This window comes from Gossypium arboreum, chromosome 12 (genome assembly GCF_025698485.1).
Source record: "Gossypium arboreum isolate Shixiya-1 chromosome 12, ASM2569848v2, whole genome shotgun sequence".
Taxonomy (NCBI): domain Eukaryota; kingdom Viridiplantae; phylum Streptophyta; class Magnoliopsida; order Malvales; family Malvaceae; genus Gossypium; species Gossypium arboreum.
In genome coordinates this window covers 13,705,091-13,729,387 of record NC_069081.1, presented here as the reverse complement: position 1 = coordinate 13,729,387, position 24,297 = coordinate 13,705,091, and the positions used below count along the sequence as shown (strand labels likewise).

Genomic DNA, 24,297 nt, shown 5'->3' with positions numbered 1-24,297 from the left:
TAAAAGTCTATCATATCCACTTGCATTCTTCTCTTAATCGACTTAATAGCTTGTATTCATGAAAATCAGGCTACACAAGCTTTTTTTTTTTTTTTACAATCACATTATAGGTTTATATCTGCTCTTTTTAATATAATGCCTAAAATTATCCATAGCCTCTCGACAACCCATAAATAAAATAATAATGCGCTTTAATGCACTCGAACCGACATCCTCTTGCATTGATAATAATATCTATACTAATCGAACTAAAATCCAATCATCAGCTATACAAATTTATCCAAAACAAATTCAATCAATTTCCCTTGTATTTCAAATCAAACATTTAAAATTTTAAAATAAAATTCGATGAACTTCAATTTCACCTCAAAAAGACTTAACATGAAATTCAATCCACAAAAATGTTTTTTTCTTCGTTTTAATTAAAAGAAGATCACATCCCTAAAAACCCTAATCCACCAAAATCAACCCAAAATTTAAGAGGAAAAAAAAAAAAAGACCCTCATTCGGCCTGTAGTTCAATTTCGAACTGAAAAAGAAAAAGCCCACGAAGAAGCTCAAAAACAAAGAACGAAAGACAACCAAAATCTTCATGTTTTTCCAAATTTAGAACACTAACTAAAACTCTCACAAAATCCCATTGCAAAACAAAACAAAAGGAACCAAACATAATCCATTTCAGATTTTGACTCTCCTTTTTACTTCCTCCCTTGCTCCTATATATTCTACTATCTCTTCAATTTTGTTTCTTTTTCCCCTTAAATCTTATACACAACCGAAACAATATAGACAAAACATATAGGATCAGAAAAGAAAAAAGTAACTGGTTTGGTTTCTTTGTCTTTCCCCCCCTCTTGTAAGATCTGTTTCAGAGGAAAGTAAGTTCTTTTAACTATTTTGTTAAAATGGGTTTCTTTTTATTTCTTCAAGGATTACTAAAAAAAATTCACTTTTCTTTTCCATTTACAGGATGAAGCGACTAAGAGATGATATATATTCTGGTTCCCAATTTAAACGTCCCTTTGGTTCTTCAAAAGCTGAATCGTAAGAAGTTTTCTTTTTCTTTTATTTGCTTTTTTTTCTAATCTGTTTAAAGTTGTTTGCTTTTAATGAGGGTTTTGTGTGGTTCGGTTCATTTATATGAAACTTCGATGTGGGTTTGTTTTGTTTACCACATGAATTGAGTGGCTTGTCATGTTTTAATTTGCGTAATGCTGGATTTTCTTAATTCTGGGATCATTACACTGAATAGAATATATCACTTGGTTTTGCAATATGTTGTAAATTTACTTCTAAATTTGATGAAAATTTCAGGTTCTTTTTAACAGTAATCATCTGCCGAAAGCATATTACGTTTATCACAAAATTTTATTGTTGTTTATCAGTGTTGGCTGAATTGTTGTGGTTCTGAAATTTTTTATTTTATTTTTTTATTTTCTACCTATGAAGCAATGGGCAAAACCAGATTCCAGGTGGAGGTGGAGGTGGAGAACGGGGAAGTGGAGGTGGAGGTGGAGCCGTTAGAGGGGAAGGGGAAGTTGCGGTGCAGAAACTGACTACAAATGATGCCTTATCGTATCTAAAGCAAGTCAAGGAGATGTTTCAGGATCAAAAGGAGAAGTACGACATGTTCCTTGAAGTCATGAAGGATTTCAAGGCTCAAAGGTATCCTCTTTTGAAATGGCAACCTTTTGTCGATGAAGATGGATTCGTGCTTTAAACTACTAAATGTTCAATGTGTCTTTTGTATGCCACAGGACTGACACAGTTGGTGTCATTGCCCGAGTAAAGGAATTATTCCGAGGGCATAACATCTTGATTTACGGATTTAATACCTTTCTGCCAAAGGGATATGAAATAACCCTTGATGAGGAAGAGGCTCCACTGAAAAAGACTGTTGAATTTGATGAAGCAATCAGTTTTGTAAACAAAATAAAGGTGAAATTATTGTGCCATAATCTTCCACCTTACTCTTGTCCAAGTTTAGCCATCTAATTATCCATTTTACTAAGCAGAAACGTTTCCAAAATGACGAGCATGTTTATAAGTCATTCCTGGATATCTTGAATATGTACCGGAAGGAGCACAAGGACATAGATGAGGTCTACAGAGAGGTAACATGTCTTATTAGGGTTGTTACCAATGTTCATTGGCTCTTTGGTACTTTCCGGCTCTTAATTTCTTGGAAACTTCTTTTTTCAAAATACTTTTCGTGTTTTTGGTCTCATTATTTTCAGGTTGCTTCTCTTTTCGTGGGCCATCCAGATCTGCTTGAGGAGTTCGCTAGATTTTTACCCGATGCTTCAGAAGCACCTTTGACTCAACAAGTACCAAATGGTCGAAACTCAACTCATCGTTATAACGAGCGAAGCTCTGCTACACCCACCTTGCGGCATATACAAATGGACAAGGTAACTCTTCTTTTCAATTTGGTACTTTTCGTGTCCGTTTTACGGTCCATGTTTGGGGTTTGGGGTTGCCCCTCCCAACAATTTTGTCTTCAAGGTTCGAACCTTGTTCTCCCATTGGGAGTGCAATGTGCCTTGCTACTGCACCCCAACACTTGTTTGTTTTAATGTTAATATTTTTGTTAGATGCTATTTCAACAATTATCTTTTCTTTTCCAGCAACGTCGGAGGGATAGGATTATTATTTCCCATGCTGATCAGGATCTCAGTGTTGGTCGTCCAGACCTGGAAGATGACAAAGCTATGGTGAAAATGCAAAAGGAGCAGAGAAAACACGTGGAAAAGGAAATTAGGGATCGGAGAACTCGTGATCAGGATGACCCTGAGCATGAAAACAATAGGGATTTTAACATGCAGCATTTTCCTGATAAAAAAAGAACTGGAAGGAAGATTGAAGGATTTGCTTCTTATGATGAAAAGGATACTTTAAAAAGTGAGTCCAGAAACCTCTTTGACCGCTTTTATATAATTATAATATGCAAGTTGTCACTTTTACTTCCCTTTTTAAAGCATATTATAGGTATATGTATTTATGGTGTTTAGGATGAAAAATTTTGTTCTTCTTTTTCTATATATTGCTAGTAAATGATTTTAATATTCTTCTCAATGCTTCTCTTCATCAACCATTAGCATGATTTACTGGTGAGAATGTGCTTGTAGTTTTATTTAGGCGTATCAGCCGGTATGACTTGTGCTTACCTCATGCTGGGTGCAATTATAAATGATGCTTTTGACTGAAGGAATTTGCATAGGAATATAACATATGTTTCATTTTATTTTGAAGCAATCAATGTCCGTGAGAAGCAATATTAGGTTAGTTTGTCTGTCATGAATTTGCATCTTAATCTTCTTAGCAAAACCAGTTCAAATAATTTTTTTGTCCAAAAAAGAAAAATCAGTTCTAATAATTTTCTATGTGGTCATTCTCATATATATAGAAATGGCGTTTTTTTTTTTTAACCTGAGGGAAATATTTTTGGTAGTCCTTTCGAATGTGTTTCTCCAAATGGTTTTTAATCCCATTTCAGCCTTTTTTTTGAAGTTTTTAAACATTTTCGTTGCTTGTGTAATGAGATTGGGTGTGTTCATCTTGTCTTTCATATATCAATCTTTTGAGTTTTAGGTTTTTCTTTTCAAACCTCAGGCATGTGCAACCAAGGGTTCGTATTCTGTGAGAAAGTTAAGGAAAGGCTATGCAGCTCAGATGACTACCAAGTGTTCTTAAAGTGCCTTAATATTTACAGCAACGGAATAATCAAACGAAATGATTTGCAAAATTTGGTATGTTTCACAACATTTCCAGTAGTTATCTTTGATTTTTCATATCATTCAATCTACTTGTCTTCATAGAATTATCAAGAAGCACATCTCTCACCTTTTATCAGCCGGTAGTTCAGTTATATTGTTACTGTGCTTTATGCATATTCAGGTGACTGATTTACTTGGCAAGTATCCTGATCTTATGATTGAGTTCAACCAGTTCTTGGAGCGTTGTGAGAACACTGGTAATTGATGAAGTTTCATCTTTGAGTTGTTTTATTTGATTATTTGTCGGTATGGCTGTTTCTAATCTAAATGTCTCCTGCAGATGGGCTCCTGGCTGGTGTTATTAGTAAAAGTATGTAATTCATAGCCTCATTTATTTGTTATTTGTTATTCATTTTCTTATTCTTCTTTGCTCTTCTCTAATTTTCCATCAACTTAAGTGTGCATGGTTTAATCATATAATATGCAAAAGTATATGTATATGTATAATGCAATGATGTTTACCTCTTGATTGTAGAATCACTTAGTGGTAATGGACATGCATCAAGGCTATTCAAGTCAGAGGAAAAAGATAGAGAGCAGAAACGGGAAACAGACAGCGCTAAGGAAAAGGAGAGATACAGGGAGAAGTACATGGACAAATCAATACAAGAGCTTGACCTTTCTAACTGCCAACGTTGTACTCCAAGCTATCGGCTTCTGCCTGATGATGTATTAACTTTTGATTGAATTTTTCACTTGCAAACTATGCATGATTTAGCTTTAATTTCGATTTTTTTGTTGTTTGACTCAGTATCCGATACATATAGCAAGTCAGAGATCAGAACTTGGTGCTCAAGTGCTGAATGATCATTGGGTATCCGTTACTTCAGGAAGTGAGGATTATTCTTTTAAGCACATGCGCCGAAATCAGTATGAAGAGAGTTTGTTCAGATGCGAGGACGATAGGTAAAATATGCTGGTCTTCCTTTATTAGTGCGGGTACCGTGTACCGTGTATGCAATAAATATCTATGTTACTCGGACTCTTCATTTGTTTTGAAGTACTTGTGTCCAGTGCACATTCGGATATGGATATGGGAATATGATCCTCTAAGGACCATCCAAATACATAGGAAAAATTTGGACATACCTGTGTCAGACACATACCCGTAATCGAAACTCAAATCAAAGTCCGTGTAACATAGATGAATTCATTCTCTCTATAGTAATTTGATTGTTCTGTTAATCTGTATACAATATTTTATGCTGCATGTGAAGGTGAGGATGAGTTTTGTAGATGAAAAATCAATGTGCACTGATTAGTTGTTATGTTTCCTATTCCGTTTGAAATTCTTGATATTATCTCCTAGACATAATAGACTTCTTGTTTCATGGTCTTAGATTTGAGCTGGATATGTTGTTAGAATCCGTTAGTTCAACTGCCAAGCGTGTCGAGGATTTGCTGAACAGCATTAATGAAAATGAAATCAGTTTGGAGTCTCCATTTTGTGTAGAAGACCACTTTACTGGTTCGTATTTCTTGCTAGATTGTTTAGATTATGTGTGAGTCTCTGCTATGTGTACATTTCTCGTCTTTTTAACTTTTGCTTCTTCTGAACCACTTACTGCAGTTCTAAATTTAAGGTGCATTGAGCGTTTATATGGTGACCATGGTCTCGATGTAATGGAAATATTACGTAAAACTCCTACTCTTGCTTTACCTGTCATTTTAACTCGCTTGAAGCAGAAGCAAGAAGAGTGGACAAAGTGCCGTTTAGATTTTAACAAGGTTTGGGCTGAAATTTATTCGAGAAACCATTACAAATCACTTGATCACCGCAGTTTCTATTTCAAGCAGCAGGATTCAAAGAACTTGAGTGCAAAATGTAAGTGAAATTTCCTTATCAAAACATCATGCTACATTTTCCTATGTTTCAAAATTAGATGTTCATGGAATATTTTCATTTGTACTGAATCAAAAAGTTTGTTAGATTCTAAATGCATGGGCATGCTATTCCGTGGTCTCTTGAAGATATTGTGTTCATTGCTATGCTGCTTTATATTCTATTACTTTCTTGTCTATCCTCGTTGATCGCTTTTCCTAATTGCAGCTTTAGTGGCTGAAATCAAGGAGTTGAAAGAGAAGAACCAGAAAGAGGATGATGTTCTTGTGGCTAGCGTTGCAGGTCACAGACAACCCCTAGCTCCGCACCTTGAATATGACTATTTGGATGTCAGCATTCATGAAGACCTATATAAACTTATAGAATATTCATGTGAAGAGATTTGCTCGACCAGAGAAGAGTTAAATAAAGTCATGAGGCTATGGACCAGTTTCTTGGAGATGATGTTGGGTGTTCCTCCTCGACCTAGTGGCAGAGAGGGTACTGATGATGCTGGTAAAGCTCAAAGTCCTGCTGTAAACTGCACTGCATCAAGCATTGCTGAAAGTGATGGAAATCTCAGAGCTGTTGCTACTGTTAGATCCAGGCAACAGAAGGCCACTAGTGATGGGGATGGGAACAGTTTTCCAGAATTAACTAATTCTTGCAGAAATGGCTTGACAAATGGGGAAACTAGGGTGGAAGAACGCTCAGATCATGTCTATAGCGATGATTCGAAGCTAGAGAAAGAGATCAAATTTATAGCTGATAAAAGGCCTGTAATTAACAAGCTTGCAACTGGACTTGGCACCCTTGCAATTGAAGCAGAAAATAATCACATTGGAAACAGTGTTGAAGGGGCATCAGGTGTGTATGACAGAAAAATTTAACACGGAAATCATTTCCATGATTTTCTTCTTTGCTAACCTAGTTATGTTATTACTTTTTTTTCTAATTATTCCTTCCTTTCCAAAATCATGCTGCGATACTGAGATTAGTTTGAATTTCAAGGGTGTGGTGCAACAGCATCTAGACCTAGCATTTCTGCCAGTGAGGATCATGAACCTGAAGCTAATGCTGATCTAGCACATTCATTAGAGGTACGAATTTATGCATATTGGCTACTGTATTCCTATGTCACTTGGATGTGAGTGTCGGATGTGTGTGTGTCTTACCACAGTTATACTCAATTTTACCAATTTTTTTCACGTATTTGGAGGGTCCTTGAAAGGTCATATCCCCTCACCCAGACATGGATACTTTAATAAAAATGAACTTTGACGTGGAAAAGCAAGGAGCTTCTCTCTTTGATCTCTTGTTGTAATATGCTTACACAAACTTGTTTGGTACTTTAGGGTGGTGATGTAACAAAACATGGTTTAGTAGCAGCAAATGGAGTGCCTACTGATGGATCCAATGTGAGTAGATATCATGAATCTGCTGGTCCATCGAGAACTGAGAAAGAAGAAGGTGAATTATCACCCAATGGTGATTTTGAGGAGGATAATTTTGTTTCTTATGGTGATAATGATGTAAGGGCAGCTTCAAAGTCAAATCATGGTGGTGAAACCAGACAGTACCGGTCTGGAAACAGGAAAAAGTTGCATTACGAGGATGCTGGAGGAGAAAATGATGCTGATGATGACAATAGTGAAAATGCCTTGGAGGCCGGTGATGACGCATCAGGAAGTGAGTCTGCAGGTGATGAATGCTCTCATGAAGAGGAGGAAGAGGTAGAATGCGATGAAGTTGATGGTAAAGCCGAGAGTGAAGGGGAAGCTGAAGGGACGGCCGATACACAGGTGGGAGGAGATGGCGCATTCTTGTCAGTTCCGGAACGGTTTCTTTTTACAGTGAAGCCTCTTGCAAAGCACGTACCTGTTCTTTTACCCAAAGAAGCTAGTAATAGTTCTCGCATTTTTTATGCAAATGATGATTTCTATGTTCTTTTCAGACTTCATCAAGTACGTCGAACATCTAAAGCTTTTTAGTTATTGCTTCTAATATTTTTGTCAACATTTTAATAAGTATTCTTCAATGTTTGATTTTCATTAGATCCTGTATGAAAGAATAGTGTCTGCGAAAACAAATTCAACAGGTTCTGAAATAAAGTGGAAAATTCCAACAGAGGGGACTCCTGCAGAATTATATGCCAGGTGATTTACTTATAAATGTTATTTTCAAACAAGATGAAGGATCCAATGCATACTAATTTTGAAAACATCATCTCTGCGCTATACAGATTTATGAGTGAACTGTACAGTCTGCTTGATGGATCTGCTGATAATGCTAAGTTTGAAGACGAATGTCGAGCTGTAATAGGAAACCAATCATATGTGTTATTCACATTGGACAAGTTATTATATAAATTGGTTAAGCAGGTTTGCTTTATTCAGTCATTTGCCCTTAATTATTTCGTTATCATTTCACCTGCAACTGCTCTGAATTATAGTTTTCATGGCAGCTTCAAGCTGTCTCAGCAGATGATATGGATAATAAGCTTCTCCAGTTGTTTGAGTATGAAAAGTCCCGGAAACATGGGAAGACAATGGATTCTGTTTATTATGAGAATGCACGTGTCCTCCTTCACGAAGAGAATGTTTATCGATTGAAATGTGTAAGTTTGCATGCTCTGCTATCTTTCAAACTCTTGATGTATGTTTATGCAAATTTTTTTATCCCTTTTCTTTGCAGTCGTCTTCGCCGCCTCATTTGTCTATCCAGCTGATGGACAATGTCATTGAAAAGCCAGAGGCATTTGCTGTTTCCATGGAACCTAACTTTTCAGCTTTTTTGCACAATGATTTTCTGACGGTGTTTCCTGGCAAAAAGGAGCCACATGGCATTACACTAAAGAGGTAATAACTGATGGCATATAAATGTTAGGTTCAACGAAAAGGGAAGATTTGGAATCTGAGTCCCATACAATTGGACATGACTATAGCACTTATTACCTGTATCTTAGACTCCTCCTAGTCTGAGTAACATATGCTTGAATCTGCTTTTGTTTAATGATATTTGCAGAAACAAGACAAAATATGCAACCCTGGATGAATACGGTGCTACATGCATGGCTATGGAAGGTGTTGAAGTGGTTAATGGTTTAGAGAACAAGATAGCTTGCAACTCATACAAGGTATTTTGCTGTTATTAATATCTGGTTTAATCTTTTACGTTTCCTTCTTACATGACCTGCCACAGAGCATGCGTATCACTAATAAATCACTTACGCCATGCAATGTATGTTTGGCAGATTTCATATGTGTTGGACACAGAAGATTTCTTCTTTCGTAGAAGAAAATCACCACAACACAAATCTTCAAATATTTATCAGGCAAAAGTACAAAGGTTCCATAGATTTTTATCTGCTTCACAATAATATACCATTCTTTGTCTCGGACCAGCACAAATGGTAAATGCAACAACATTATTATGATTCTTAAATCTTCATAACCATCATTTCTCTTTGAGAGTTTTCCAGTGATGGTACTGAACCCATTGTTTTTTCTTTGTAGAAGCCGTTGGTGCAATGAAACCTTGACAGGCTTCAGAAACCGGAGACATGTTTCATGTATGTTCATATATGGTGCTGGTTGGCCATAGTAGTAGTGAAACAAGGAAAGAATGGTTAGGAAATGTAGCATATTGGTTATATCATATGAGCAAAAGATCTGGGTCATTATTGTGTAAATAGAGTTTGTTCTTTTTATAAAAGGAAAAAAAAAAAAAATATCTGTTTATTAACGTTGCTTCATTACAAGGGTCGCATGCACACCAAACAGTGTTGGCTTTCCATTGATAGGCTTGGCTCGATTAAGGTTGGGTTAGGACAAGATAAGTTTTGGGCTGATCCAGTTGAATTTAATTTAAATAATAAAATTTTAAAATTTAAAATTAATTTTAAAAAGGATTTTATTAATTTTTAAACAGTATGAGCTGGTTGGGGCGGATTAAAATTGAAACTTTTTTAAGTAGTTGGGCCAATGAATAAGTTTATTATCATATGGCAAATAACTAAAAACATGACGCAGAATATACAAATATTAAATATGAATATTCTAACATGTTAAAATTTATAAAATAATTTAAATATAAATATAATATAAGAAACATATAAATTACATGAATGTAAAATAATGTTTTTATGTACTAAAAATTCAACCAATCAAACCCTTAATCTCTTTTGTTATTTTGTCTTGGTATAAGTGTAAAATAATATTTATATCTAAATATATGTTAAAAATTATTAAATAGGTTGAATAATTCAAACTGATAACTTTTCATATTATATGTAATTTTATAAAAATAAAAATTAGTTTAAAATGTCAAAATTTTATATCAATTGGTACCAGTTGGTATGCACTAGTATTGACTGAAACGTAACAAAATTTTGATCAGAACTAAACATAAATTATTACCGATTTAGGATAAAAACTTTACATGCCAGTTAATATTAGCACGATAACGATTACCATGGTCTAAATTATATATATAATCTAAAATATAGTTTTACATGCCTTTTAAGGAAGTTTGGATAGATGTGTTACTATTACAAAAGTAGTAGACTTGTTAGCTTTTACATACCTTATGGATCCATTTTAGACATTTCAACCAACATTTATTGCATTAAAGATTAGTTAAGGAAGTCAATTACATATATGAATTCAGTAAATTTGGTAACTACAATTTCAACGTGAACTGATTATGAAAATAACATATCCATTAAGTCAATGATTAATATGGTAAATTTCATCAGTAATTATTAAATTTTAAACATCAGTCATGATTCATGAATACAAGCGTTAGTGGACCGCCATTACTAATTTTTCTTTTCCTTTTCCAAGCTTGAATCGGCTGCATGCAAAACTTGTTTTTTTTTTTTTTAAATAAATGAAATTAACTTTTTTTAACCACCACACAATCTAATGTAGGCCGCTAACGAGCCCCTGAACAAGACCCAATCTAATACAGGCTACTGACGAGCCCCTCAAATACAAAGTTTGAAATAATACAACCAAATATTATATATATATATATATATATATATATTCAAACAACTAAATTAAATTATTATAACACAAATGAATGGAAAACATGAAAAAATCGAATTAAAACTCACACATCCACACATATAATTACATATGATAAATTTCATCTTAAGCACTTAAGATTTAGAACCTTCATCTTTATTAATAACTAGAAATTTTATCGCACATGTATGCTTTGAAAACCACATATTTAATAGAGATGTTTGTAGCATATAATAAAACATATGGTTTAAAACTAATTATATAAATAATGAAAGTAATAAAGTATGCATAATAAATTAAAATGTATAAATATATTAAAATAAAACTTTAATTAAATGATAAATTAAAGATTTTTCTAATATAATTTATTTAGATTCAAATATCATCATATACATGTTTTTTTTAAAAAAATATTAAAATACCTTCAAATTATATAATTTATTTTACTTGTAAAAATACATTTATAAAAATTTTTAATTTTTTTAACTGAATTGATGACCTAATTAAAATGAAATCAACTGAATCAAGAGTTATATTAATAATATAAATTTTGCACACTAAAAACATGTCTTGTGTTAATTATATCTAGATGAGTTTTATTACGAACTAAAATTTATACTGGGAACATAAATGAAAAAAATTATTTCTCATGAGTTATTGTATCATTTTATATCTTCTATTTTACTTATTCTTTTAATTAATGCTCGTGTAATTTTAAAATTTTGAAAGGTTAATGAAACGCAGAGGTCTGGTTTGTGCTGTTCCAGTTATTTCTATATTCCTTTTAGTAAATCAACAATAATAACACAAGATAAGAAAAAGAATAACAAGAATAAGATACCAATATTAAGGTTGGAATTCGATTGAATCTAAGTAAAAATATTTCAATTTAATTAAATTAATAAATTCAATTTTATCATCTTAACTTGATTTAAATTTTTTTAAATCGAGTAAAATTATTTAAATTAAATTAAAAATTAAACATGTCAAATTTAAATATTATATAATATAACTAATTCTATATTACAACAAATAAATTTAAAACTATATATATGTGAAAACTTTCTCAAAGTAAAATAAAAAAAAACTAATATAATAAACTTGAATCATTAATTAACTTATCTCCCAAATTATTATTTTAGAAAATTTTAAAACTTTTTAACTTTATATATTCTTTAAATTTTTCAATTTTTTAGGTTTTAAAAAATATAAATTTTAAAATTTTATTTTCTTTTGTAATTTTATTGAGAGAGACTAATTTACTAATTTTTAAAATTGATGCCATTAAAGGTATTCACACTAATTTATTATTTGTGTCATTCAAATTATAAAATTCAACCCAACTCAAACTCAAATTACTTATTTAAGTTGACTCAAAAATAGAATAACTCTATTCCATTAACTCAAAATTCAAATTTTTTTTAAATCGAACCGAGTTTTGATAGGTACATACTAATATTTATATAAATACGAATTATTAATATTTCAACTTCCAACTTATATAAACATATAACACCTTAAACAAGTAAAAAGAAAAAAATATATGAATTGCAAGGTGTAAACTCAAGCAAGCTTTTTTTTTTTATTTTTTATTTTTACATATGCTGCCTGCCTGCCTCAGATAGGAAAATAATCTGAATAAGGTTTTGAAATCTGACTTTTCATTTTTTTTCCTTGAAGTACTAGTGTCAAAAATGGATGCTGAGCAGGTATGAAAATATGACCCTCAAAATATAAGGGAAGGAGTAAACATACCCGCATCCAGCACATATTTGTATCCGACATAGCTGCGTATAGGTTGGTTACTTCATCCTAATTCAAAAGATTTTTCAAGTTCTCACAATGAATCAATAATTCATGTTAAAGCAGGCAGAAGAAAATGTCGATGCGATAAACATTGGCACCTTCAATGTAAATGAATGTATATTATCGGATTAACCAAAACTGTAACAAAAAGGACCAAAAACGAACAGAATATGCATATGTCATACGTAACTTACTTTACAGTAATCCAACAACACAACTTAGATGCAATCTGTTTTCCAAGCCTCTCAAATGATGACCTAATAGCATACACCTGCCGAAAGAAACTGGCTTTAATCTCATAATAGTATCACTGCATTTGATATATTGCAACTAAAAAGAAGTTATCGATCTTTTTTCTTTGAAACCAATAATTTGCGAGTTATGTTATGAATGACAACCCAGAATCTCTTTCAAATTAAAATCCTGATAGACTTTCTTATTTACCCCCTTCTCAACAACTACAATGCGCATGCGTAGCGGTACACAGATGTCTGTGCATTACAGGGTCCTAGAGTGAAAGAAAAGGGTGAAACTACTTATCAAGTCCCTCTATTATAGGGACGGGATAAAATTAGTCCCCATACTGTTAAATGGATTAATTTAATCTTTGCACTATTAAAAGAATCAAATAAATCTAAATTGTAAGAGAGTTAACATTTACTGTTTAAAAATAACATGAAAAATTAATTTATTCCATTTATAGCTCAACTCCAATCAAAATTTTATTTGCAGAACCATCAAATGCTTTCAAAATATTAAATATTAAACAATAAATGACATTTTTTTAACAGTAAATGTTAGCTCTGCTGAAACTTGACGTTATTGGATTCTTTTTAATAATACAAGGACTAAATTGATTCATTTAATAGTAGATGGACTAATTTGATCCGGTCCTTGTAATAGAGGGACCTACCAGATACGTTCACTGAAAGAAAAGCTTAATGTGCCTGCTTTTACGAAACATTTGAACCTAACTTGTAAAAAGCAAGCGCATGAAAACATACCAGAAAAGCAGCTTTGCAAGGTAATCACGTGAAGTGCCACAAGTTTCATCAGCAGCATCTTGAAGATTTCCCGTGTTTACTATCCCTGAATCTTTCATACAGGCATCCTTGAAGAACCTTTGCAATATATTCTGAACAAGCTGATGGATCATTTCCTCCACTTGTACCGATGATGGTTGGGATAATTCTGTCACCTGAAAAATAAAAAGTACAAACAATGAGAAAGTTTCAAGTTAATTGTAGGATCAAACAAAGTTAATTCAGTTCCAAAACATGACAATCTACTAAGAAACACTTTCCAGCTCTTACCATGTCAGCATCCAAGGATCGTAAATACTCTAACAAACCATTCATGTTTTCCCTGCCACACTCCATTCGCACATTTTCCTTCTTTTGAGCAGTCAGTTCCTGAAACGACAAAAATCTTATATAGAGGGAGCTCGGAGAACACATTATATCGAGCTATTGACAATGAGTTAGGTACCATGATCCATCAAATGGAGGAACGAAGGATTCACCATTACAGGAAAGCTCGGATATGTATATAAACATTCTTTATAGCACATAACAAGAAAGAAAAGAGCAGTATAAAATTGATTGCCAAAACATGTTTGTTGCTAGAGCACCTTAATAACCAGAGACACAGTCAGGAAGAAGAAATGCAATCACGAAAAACCGGAATTCAAACAACCAATTGGTATGTCTAAAGTCAAGAAAAATCCAGAGTTAAATTTTCTCAAAGACAACTACTTCCAAATTGACCAAGAATCATCTAACTTCATTTCTCTTTCATTAATTTACATATTAAGCAAGTATCACAAATTTTTAATAATTTCTAAAAAGAAAAGAATATGAGCTTCAAATTTTGCATCTTTTAACCCTCTATCGCATTATTTGTAAATATAGTACATGTACGTGTGTGAGAGAGACTGATTTTATAATTAATTACAAAATTTATAATTACATAAAAAGTCCAAAATCCTCACCTCCTCCATATCAGATAACTCAGCTTGCAGCTTCTCAATATACTTCAAAGCCTCCGGCGACAAATCCTCAAAAACCCTCGGACTTATCTTCTCCAGTTCTTCATATTCACCATTTCCACCCTCTCCCTCCTCAATATTATTCTCCACCACCTCTCTGTGCCGCTGACTAACGCCCTCCTCCGTCTCCTTCACTAGGTCCTCCGCCGGTGCCGCTCTTTCCAGATTTCTCATCAGTGAAACCCTATACTCCGCGTTCCACAAGGTATACCTAAAAAAAGTATATATTTTTTTTAATTGCAGTAAAAAAAAACTTTTTGAAGAAGAAAATAAGATATATTACCCTGTGATGATGGATGAGAAGAGGAGACGATGAAGAGGAGGTTTCGAGAGGGAAACCAAAACGGAGAACTGATCAGAAGGGAGAATTCCGAGCATAGTGGAGATAGTTCGCTTCATAGCTTCCTTGGCGGAATCAGAAACCCCTTTGGAAATAACAGAAGTGTCGAGTGGTTCGATGTGCTTTAACATGTTAGCTATTACTATGAATCCACGATCTAAATTCGATTTCTGCGTCGAAACGGAGTAGTCGTCGTAGGCTCCGCTGTCCTTTAAGCAGCAGCTCACGGTCAAGGCGGAAGGAGGACGGTTGCGAGGGCTAGGGAGGAAGCGAGAGAGAGAAGGTGACAGAGGTTTGACTGAAAGGGCGGCGATGCGGGAGAAGATGACAGCTCGGGCCGTGGCTGCCGATGCCATCGAAGATGAGAGCTTCTGGAGCTCTTTCTTTTCTTTCCTTCTAGTTTTCTCGCTTTCTTACCCGTTTTTTGATGCAGCTAAGCTTGATTTTTTTTTCCTTTAATATTTAAGAATGGAACTGCCAACTGGCCGAACCGGGCTGATTCATACCCTGATTTTTTCTTTTTCTTTTTTTTTAAAGTAAAAATTGGATACAATCAATTACAAGCTAATAGAGACACTATTAGAATTAGATCGTAATTACAAACTCTTTTATTAATCCTGCCACAACGTGGGAGCAAAATTTGCTTATCTTCACATGCTATTTACATCTACACAGTTCTTAGATTCATAAAATCAAGTTTGTATTATTGACTCTATTTCATGTCGAATGTATGTTTTAATCGAATTTTAATTATTGACTACTATGAATTGTTTGTGTTTCAATCGTAGCTGTAGCTGTTTCGACAACGACTGTGACATTTCGTAATTCGGACTTAGTGAGCGGGTTGAGTACTTGGGTGTTACAAATTGAACATATATGGTTAAGGCTTAAATAATTTATAATTAAGTTTCGGCTCTTCACCTATTAATTATAAACTCATATAGTCACGAAGTCATTCCAATATAGTATTTTGACTTAGCTCTCCCTAATGACATACTATTATGAAATCAATTCGATCAGTGCTCGTCCAATGAACTTGTTATATTGTGTTATACTCATAGGGTATCCTTAATCTCTTTGGGATAAATTTGTTCTCCTAATATGACTCTATTTTATCTCATGGTAACCATTACATTTTCCTTCGTGAAAAGTCAATTACTATCAAATAGTAATCAAGTCATTCATCACAAAGATGAACGACCTGTGAGCACATTTACTTTTCATCTAACATGTCCCAATGAGAAGATATCATTTACCCATATCTCGAACTATGAATTCCACTATTGTGAATGACGTTATATACTACAGAAGTCATATACATAATGTACCAGCTTTCGGTTCCTTATCTATTTAAACTAAAGCTTTTACTTACATCAAAATATACTAGTCATGCATACATAATTTGTTATCCACTCAAGATTAAGGTAAATCACACTATGAACGTCACAATTGAATAAATCCATAAATGGATTTAGGATTTGTTCTTCTTGGATCCAGTCCTATGTGCTATCAGTCTAGTTAGTCACATATATGTCTTTATCTTTTAGGAGTAACTTGCTCCGATGCCCAAGACAAGACATTTCCCCAATTGGAATTGATAGATGACATATTAGTCTTTCAATCGATTTGTTCATTTCCTATTAGACTAAGGATTTGTTTAGGTTCGTCTACTAATATAAACTGCATTTTTGTATTACGATCTGACCACATAATCTGCCTAGTATAGTTTAAACATTAGACAGCTAGTGAGCCAATATTTACTTCTATTTTTCTTTACATGCAAAAATCACGTGAGGACAATATATAAAGGGAATTAATGTAATTCATGAATAATTTTCCTAATCAACTTATTCGATAAAATTACGATTGTACATAAAAGAAAATACTACTGTAGCGACGTAAAAATTTTGGTTTAAGGTCGCTATTTGTGGCGATCTATTGAAAACTTGGAAATTGAAATTTGATTTTAAAATAAATCGGGAGTCACCACCGATCTTTTTTAGGGTGTGATTGGACCCAATTAGATTCCTTTGTTTTTAAAACAAAAAGAAGGCTAAGTTTAGGTCCACGTTAAAATTCGGAGACAAAATTAGGGTTCGGGAGTCGGTTACGCACGAAGAAGGTATTAACACCCTCGCGACGCCCAAAATTGGTATCGTATAAACATGTGTTGCCTTGATTTTCAAAAGTACGAGTTCAATTTATGATTCAATCGTGATCCGATTGAAAAGTCAAGGAATTCTAGTTTTTGGTTTTTTGAGAAGGATATATCGTTTTAACACGAGCCGACAAATTCCATCCAACATAGCGATGAAACTTTCGACTTAATGTTAAATCAATACATTGCCTTGATTATTGAAATTAATTGAGAAACACGAATGGGATTTTCGAAGTAATGTAAAGCAAATTGAGATGAAATAAAAATAAATAAATGGAAGAATTAAAACATATTGAAGCAAATAACAAATATGGCAATAATGTTAAAAATACTAACAATACATGCAAAGCTAAATGTAATTACAGTATCACATACGAGAACACAATGAATATACATATGTAAAGTGACATTAAGAATATGTACATAAAAACACACACACACACATATATATATATATATATATATATATATAGGTAGTGATAATGTTAGAAATATACTATATATATTATTTGAACTATACAGAAGTGATAAAATATATAATTAGTAATATTGAAGTATATACATAATAATAAATATTGAAAAGACGTATGTACAAAGCATATATAAAATATATGTATACATAATATTTACATATATATATAAAATGAATATTGAAAAATTGCATGTACATGACATATATGAAAAATGTATATACATGATATAATATAAAAATATAATAGAGTATTCTAAATACATGCATGAGATATAAAAATACAAAATTAAAAATGTATACTGCGTAGAAAATGCATATATAATATAACACTTAAATATTTACATAATATATACACATTGGGAATAATAATAAAACCTATTACAATACGACATGGATATATACCTATATATGTACTAGAGATATATACATACATAATATGGGAATTAAAATACATAAGATGACATGTAATTTAAACAACAATATTGAAAAGTACATAATATAGAAAATATATACATGTAGCATACATTAAAAGAATACGTAGTAATATATAATATGAAAATAATACTAAAAATATATATATACACATACGTATAACAAAATAGGTACCATAATTGATATTAAATAAAATAATAATATATACATAATAGTAATACTAAAATAACGATGCAATATAAAAGATAAATATAATATAATAATATTAAAATAAAGTAATCAAAATAATATCATATACATATATTTACATATATAATAAAACCTATACTAATATTACATATAATGATAATTAAATAACAATAGTACATTAAAATAATTATATGTGCATAATCAGGTGTCAATAACAACAATAATAATAGAAATAATAATATTAATAATATTAGTAAAAATAATAATAATATATAAAAACGAAAATGAATAAATAAATAAATAAAATGAAAAAAAGGACGAAAAATAAATTAAAATCAAAGTTTTGGGGCAGATTTAAGAAGAAAATAAAAGAAAGGACCAGATTGCAATATGCGTGCAACATGGGAGGACCAAAATAGCAATATCCCCAGTCATTAAAACGCAGCGCTTAACACGGGGGTTAAATTGAAAACTATACAAAATTTCAGGGTCAAATTAAAATATAAAAACTTGATTGTAAAACATTTAAAAAGCGGAAGGGCCGATTGTGCAAATAGCCCTTTCTTTTAAAAAAACACGCGGATCCTGTCGGAGCGGGTCGGGTCGACCCAACCCGGAGCCCAAAACGGTGTCGTTTTGGCTTAAACGGAGGGGGGTCCAAAACGATGCGTTTTGGCCCCCTCTATAAGTCAAAATTTTTTTAAAAAATTCATTTTGCCCCGGGAGAGAGAAAAAAAGAAAGAAAGAAAGAGAGAGGAGGGGGGAGAAATCGGCCGGGGCGATCACCGTCCGCCACCGACCCTCAGCAGTCTTAAGGCCACCGTACAGTGGTAGGAAAGGTAAAAAAACTCTCCTTTTTTTTGTTTATTTATTTATTTATATTTTATGTTATTAATATATATATATATATATATATATATATGTATTACTCGAAGATAAATAGTGATGAAAAAAATTTAAAAATCACCTTAAGGTCGAATCTGATTCTTAGCGTTTAGATCTTTAGATTCGGAGTTTAAACCTTGCTTTGGAGTCGCTGTTTTGCTTGTATCTAGGAAGCTAATATTTGTATTTGATTGAAAATTTCTCCGACCCTTTTACAAGATTTTGTTTCGGCTTTTACAGCCTATTTACATGCTTTTTTTTCTATTATTTCTGTCACGTCTTCTGTGTTGTCCTTGCAGGGGATGGGTGAACGGCGGAGCAGGTGAGCATGGCAGATGTGACCGATGGCGTGGGGACGCAGGGGGTAGGTGGGGGTAGGTTCGGCGCCTGTTAGGTTAGGGTTTCAATTTCTGAAACCCTAATGTCTAAAATTGGGCTTCTGGGCTTGGGGTTGAGTGTTTAGGTTATGGGTAGATTTGGGTTTAGGTGGGTTGGGGCTGAATATTGTAAACAGGCTTGTGGGTAACATTGGGCTCCGGGTAGTTGATTGGGTAGGTTATTAGGTTTTAGGTGTAGGTTTGTAAAAAATGTAAATTGGGGTTAGTTTAGGGGTTTGGGCTTCTGTTGAGCTTTAATTGTAATTGGGTTTTAGGGATGGCCCAAAATTGGCTTTCAACAACTACACTTAGGGCACTAGATTCAACATCTTACCATTGGAAATCCTCAATCTCTCCCCCAAACCTCTTGTCATTAGCTAGAAAACATCACCTGCACAAAATAGATAATGCAAAGGTTTGCATTGACTTAGCATATTCGACACCATAAGGTATAATAAACTTTGGTACCCAAACCATTATCAGGAGAATTCATGTCAGAGTTAGAGGAATCTGTCGGATAAAGATGGTAATCCCTGAAAAGCTGAAACATTTTTACGAGTGTACCAGCCGAAACTTGCCACTTCCGATACGGTTAACTGAAATAGTGAGTAATGTAATCTAGAGGTTCCCTTTTTACCCCCGGGAGGCACTTTGTTACTCCAAATTTGAGTAGAAAGGAAAAGCATATGCAGCTTGTGGCCAACTCCTGTCATTTTGGAAGTCTTTTGTAAAATCTCGTGTCATACACTCACAAGCTCCTTTGTCTTGAAGACAAAATTTAAACACACTTTGTAGAGTGATATCAAGTGGGGCCACTAGTATCCCCTATTGATTCATGATATTATATTGTTGAGTGGCACTTAGACTATTTATCAGCCTCAAATGAAAGGTGCACTTAATGGTAAAAAGTCGTTTCCACTCGATTGGGAAGTCAAAATTTCTACCAAACTTCAGCTCCACAAGAATATACTTGCTATAGTCAAAATTGATCCTAGTTGTCCCCCAAAGAAAATATTCTGTCTTTGGGTGGGTTTCTCACGGGTAGATTTCAAACATTCCCAAAAGTCTCTCGTCATCTATTTCCCTCAAGTAATAAATATATTGGAAGATGTGCTTGCAACATTAAATAAAATACCTAACTATCAGCCACCAAGAAATGTTTTGTCAGTTGCCTGAGCACTACATTGTAATCATTAAGCAAGTCTCGTATGAATTCAGAACGAGGGAATGTGAACCCTGCTTCAAGTAAAAATAGTGGGAGGTAGAAGTCAGGCTTCGCACTAGTAGTTGGGACCAAATATTTTACTCAAATGGTGAGTGCCTTCTGAGATGCAAAATCATATTTATAATGTCTATCAATCAACCCAAGACACATTAACAACCTCTGCATCTCCAACTTGGTTGTGCTATACAAGTAGCTAAAACTTGTTATTGGTTCATCTTTTGTTATTTCGGGTTGCTTGATAATAACCCTTTGTTCTTTCACCGCCTCTCTTGATGGCACATTATTAGACCGGCCACTACCTCTGGCCATATTTTCCTAACACCAAAAATCACTGGAATAAAGTCAAAAATGAAGTATTGTTCCAGAAATCAAAATAAAAAAGACTAAAAATAAGAAACCACCACAAAAATCACAAAAGAAATTCAGAGAACAAGAAACCTAAAAAGAAAGAACACAACTATTAAAAATTAACAACAAAGGGATTTCAACAATCGCAGAAGCAAAATGACATCAAAGAAGAACAATTGAAGAATATATAGAGGCTTCCTTAAAACAAACAGTTCTACTACCAGTCTGAAAACCAATGGCAACTCAACACATGTCGATAGAAGCTATCAGTCATCAATGCCTCGATTCTCCAGAAACAATTCCCAGTGGGCATTTATAGAAAAAATTTAGAAGCTTTCACAACGAATTTTCACTTTCCATTGCAAGTCACACCAACGTTCCTTACCATCCGTTATTATGATTCTCGTAGAAAGTGCAAAAACAACTTGTCTTGAGAAATGCCACTTTATAACCTCTCTCTCTTATTTTGAGGGGGAATATTGTTATACCTTCACCAACTGAAGACATGTGGCAACATGATAGGCCACTTGAGAAGTGACCTCCATCTGTACAGACCGGGTGGTTATTAGAAGTTCTGTCTCCCAATTTGAGTATCCGACCAAGTAAGACCAAGTAGGATGTAGGCGTTCAAAGAAGCTAGCTGGCAGTTTCTTAAAAGGATAGCACCACTCATTCTCCTTGGCATCCGATCTCCTATTGAGAATGTGATTCTTTTGGCAACCAAAGCCCACGTGGGTTTAACCACTCCGTACCATGATTTAAAAGGAATGACAGAACACGTTCTATCACGGACATCCTCTTCACACGTCCAATAATGATGGCGTGATAGCGGATCCGCCATTGTTAATGCTATTTAACATGGGACCTCGCCTATAAATAACCTTCAGGACGATGAAGAAGGGATCAACTCTCCAACATCCTAACATACACTTTGCCACCTTGCTCTCAGTTTGTCTTCACCACTATCACCTTCATTCTCAGTATTCTTAGACACTTAACCCAAATAAAATTAATTGACCTTCATCATCTCCACCACTCCTTCCTTGTAGATCTGCTATCTTATCTTTGTTCATCCTATACATCAACAACATTTAATGATAATTTATGAAACATCATAATATTCACCAAAGGAAATTTGAGGAGCAGTCACAAACTTTGGTGAAACGGAATATATTTATTTTAAAATAAAAATTTGAATTTAAAACACAATTTTCTGTTAAACGGCCATTTTTGTTTTCTTTTTAAGGACCAAAACATTTTATTTTTGGTGCTTTCTCATGTTATATACATATACTCATGCATTCAAGTAATATGATAAATTGCATTAAACAATTATAAAACAGAGAGAAATAATGTTTTTCAAATAAGCGCATACTGAGTTAACTAGCATTAATGCATATCATGATTTATTAGCATGCATTGTATCATACTTTATAAACAATACCATATATCACATGCAAATAAATAATTTGTGATGTTATTTGGGTATGAAATAAATAATCTGTGTACAATTCTAGTGACTTTTATTTAAAAAAATCTTTACATTTAACGTTAATAATTGAATTTATTGAATTGATCGAATCTTTTAATATTAATAATTAGTATTTTGTGTATTTATGATTTGAGAATTTATATATAATAAATAATTATTCTTAATTATAGTATAAAAATTGAATATAAAATTATAAAATTATAAAATTATAATATCCAAATTTTATAAGATTTTAGTTATAAACTAAAATTAAAAATACGAGAATATTAAAAGAACAAATAGATTGAGAGATAGTTTAAACCAATTATTTAAACCAAAGAGAAAGATAAAAGAAATCAAATTGGTGTGTGAATGGAGAGATAGTTTGAGTGGCGAAACAAATTAGGAGGTTGGTTTGACAGGTTTAGAGTTGAATGGTTTTAGGGGCAATTTTTTTGGGTAAATTCCTTTATTTGGGATCACTTCATAAAAGCAATAATATTTACTTTTAAAGTTCCAATACTATGTGCATGGTACGTCGAATGAATAGAATTACACCTTATTAGTTGGTACGCTTTTAATTGTAGAAAAAAGAGAGGTTAAAATATTAAATAAATCCTCCAAAATAATTAAAATAATTAAATTCTTCATTGAAAAGTGTACCTAATTGAATTATTTGAATAATGGTAGTTTTGCATTAAAAAAAATCATGATTTGTATTCAATTAAATCTCTTAAATTTATTTTTCATTGACGAGTCGTTAAGTGTTGACATGACATGACAAATTAATGTGGCTGTTGAGATAAAAATGATGATGTGGCAAGTGACATGGCAAGTTGACGTGAAAAAAATGATGATATGGACTTAACTGATTTTTTATTATTTTACGAAGACTTAATTAATTATTTAAGTAAAAATATTATAATTCTAAAAGTTCTATTTTTTAAAAGTATAAATTATTATAAAATAATAAAAATTAAATGTTATAAAGTTGTTTTAGAAAAAAATATAAAATTTAACAAACTTATTAAAAATTTAAAATATTAAAATTTAAGAATTAGTACACTTTTGTTTTCACATACAACCTCCACTTATCTCTATCAACTTCCTCACATTTATCCTTCTTCAACTAAACATTATTACCCATAGCTTGAGGTGTTTATGCGCCTAACCAAGCTTAGGCTCAATTTAAAAAAAAAAAATATTCCAAGCTCAAGTTCAAATAGACTTGGCTTGCTGAAATAATTTGGTTTCACTATTTTAAGAATAATAAAAATATTTTTATTTAAATTTAATTATAAAATATATAAATTATTATTATAAATTTATTTTTATATAATTTTTTAACAATAAATCAGATCAACACATGAACACCTCTATCCATCAATCACCTTAAGTCATCAACCACTGATCCTCACTTCAATCTTCCCATTTCCTGTTCTAGAAACCAAAACTCCAAACAATAAAATAACAGTTTTTTATAAATTTTATAACTTTTAATATTTTAAAGAATTTTTAAAGAATTTTTATTTATAAAATTTTATAATTTTTAATAATTTTGTAACTTTAATAAATTGCTAGTTTCTTTTTTAATTTTTAAATAATTTCTAAAATTTTATAATATTTAATATATTATTTTTAAAAATTAGGATTAAATGGTTGATTAAGCTCTTGTATAATATAAAAATTAATTAAGTCCAACATGCCAACTTGCATTGTCAGCTGCGACGTCATTATTTTCCCATGCCAGTCGCCACATTAGCTTGTTGTCGAGGACTTTTCAACAAGGGGCTTAATTGAATTTTAAATTATTTTCGAAGAGCTTATTTGATATTTTAGCCAAAAAAAATATTGAGACGAGTTCAACTTAGTGGGTGAGGTTTTAATGAAGAGGAGTCTTTAAACTATGGAATTATCTG

At 32.6% G+C, this 24,297-nt stretch overlaps 2 protein-coding genes across 4 annotated transcripts; one reads left to right on the top strand and one right to left on the bottom strand.

Moving 5' to 3' along the window:
* The first annotated feature begins 472 nt into the window (after positions 1-472).
* On the top strand, positions 473-9,342 carry LOC108478177 (paired amphipathic helix protein Sin3-like 2). 2 transcript variants are annotated; one of them, XM_053022456.1, is made up of 24 exons: positions 473-878; positions 970-1,044; positions 1,450-1,665; positions 1,758-1,938; positions 2,016-2,114; positions 2,238-2,411; positions 2,628-2,901; positions 3,613-3,749; positions 3,898-3,973; positions 4,057-4,086; positions 4,252-4,445; positions 4,528-4,682; positions 5,117-5,244; positions 5,347-5,601; positions 5,827-6,465; positions 6,610-6,698; positions 6,954-7,562; positions 7,654-7,754; positions 7,841-7,979; positions 8,063-8,215; positions 8,293-8,456; positions 8,623-8,734; positions 8,852-9,010; positions 9,117-9,342. In XM_053022456.1, the coding sequence occupies exons 2-23, from the start codon at positions 971-973 to the stop codon at positions 8,975-8,977; spliced, it is 4,125 nt and encodes a 1,374-aa protein (XP_052878416.1). In that variant the 5' UTR covers positions 473-878; position 970; the 3' UTR covers positions 8,978-9,010; positions 9,117-9,342. The 2 variants fall into 2 exon arrangements, with proteins under 2 accessions (XP_052878416.1, XP_017636091.1); XM_017780602.2 differs by having other exon boundaries at positions 496-878; positions 9,114-9,342.
* LOC108478183 (uncharacterized) lies at positions 8,322-15,295 on the bottom strand. Of its 2 annotated transcripts, XR_008275532.1 has the most exons (7): positions 14,765-15,295; positions 14,425-14,692; positions 13,748-13,846; positions 13,439-13,632; positions 12,629-12,705; positions 12,384-12,440; positions 8,322-8,419 (listed from the first exon to the last, which is right to left on the bottom strand). XR_008275532.1 is itself a non-coding variant. In XM_017780608.2 (6 exons), the coding sequence occupies exons 1-5, from the start codon at positions 15,175-15,177 to the stop codon at positions 12,630-12,632; spliced, it is 1,050 nt and encodes a 349-aa protein (XP_017636097.1). In that variant the 5' UTR covers positions 15,178-15,295; the 3' UTR covers positions 12,103-12,440; position 12,629. The 2 variants fall into 2 exon arrangements, 1 of the variants encoding a protein (XP_017636097.1); XM_017780608.2 differs by lacking the exon at positions 8,322-8,419 and having other exon boundaries at positions 12,103-12,440.
* Positions 15,296-24,297: the final 9,002 nt, after the last annotated feature.

Coding starts and splice junctions, on each gene's coding strand:
- LOC108478177 (XM_053022456.1), top strand. CDS start 971: ATGAAGCGACTAAGAGATGATATATATTCTGGTTCCCAATTTAAACGT. Junction 1,045..1,449: donor GGTTCTTCAAAAGCTGAATC/GTAAGAAGTTTT, acceptor CTACCTATGAAG/CAATGGGCAAAACCAGATTC. Junction 8,457..8,622: donor CATGGCATTACACTAAAGAG/GTAATAACTGAT, acceptor TGATATTTGCAG/AAACAAGACAAAATATGCAA.
- LOC108478183 (XM_017780608.2), bottom strand. CDS start 15,177: ATGGCATCGGCAGCCACGGCCCGAGCTGTCATCTTCTCCCGCATCGCC. Junction 14,693..14,764: donor TTCTCATCCATCATCACAGG/GTAATATATCTT, acceptor TACTTTTTTTAG/GTATACCTTGTGGAACGCGG. Junction 13,633..13,747: donor GATCCTTGGATGCTGACATG/GTAAGAGCTGGA, acceptor TTTATTTTTCAG/GTGACAGAATTATCCCAACC.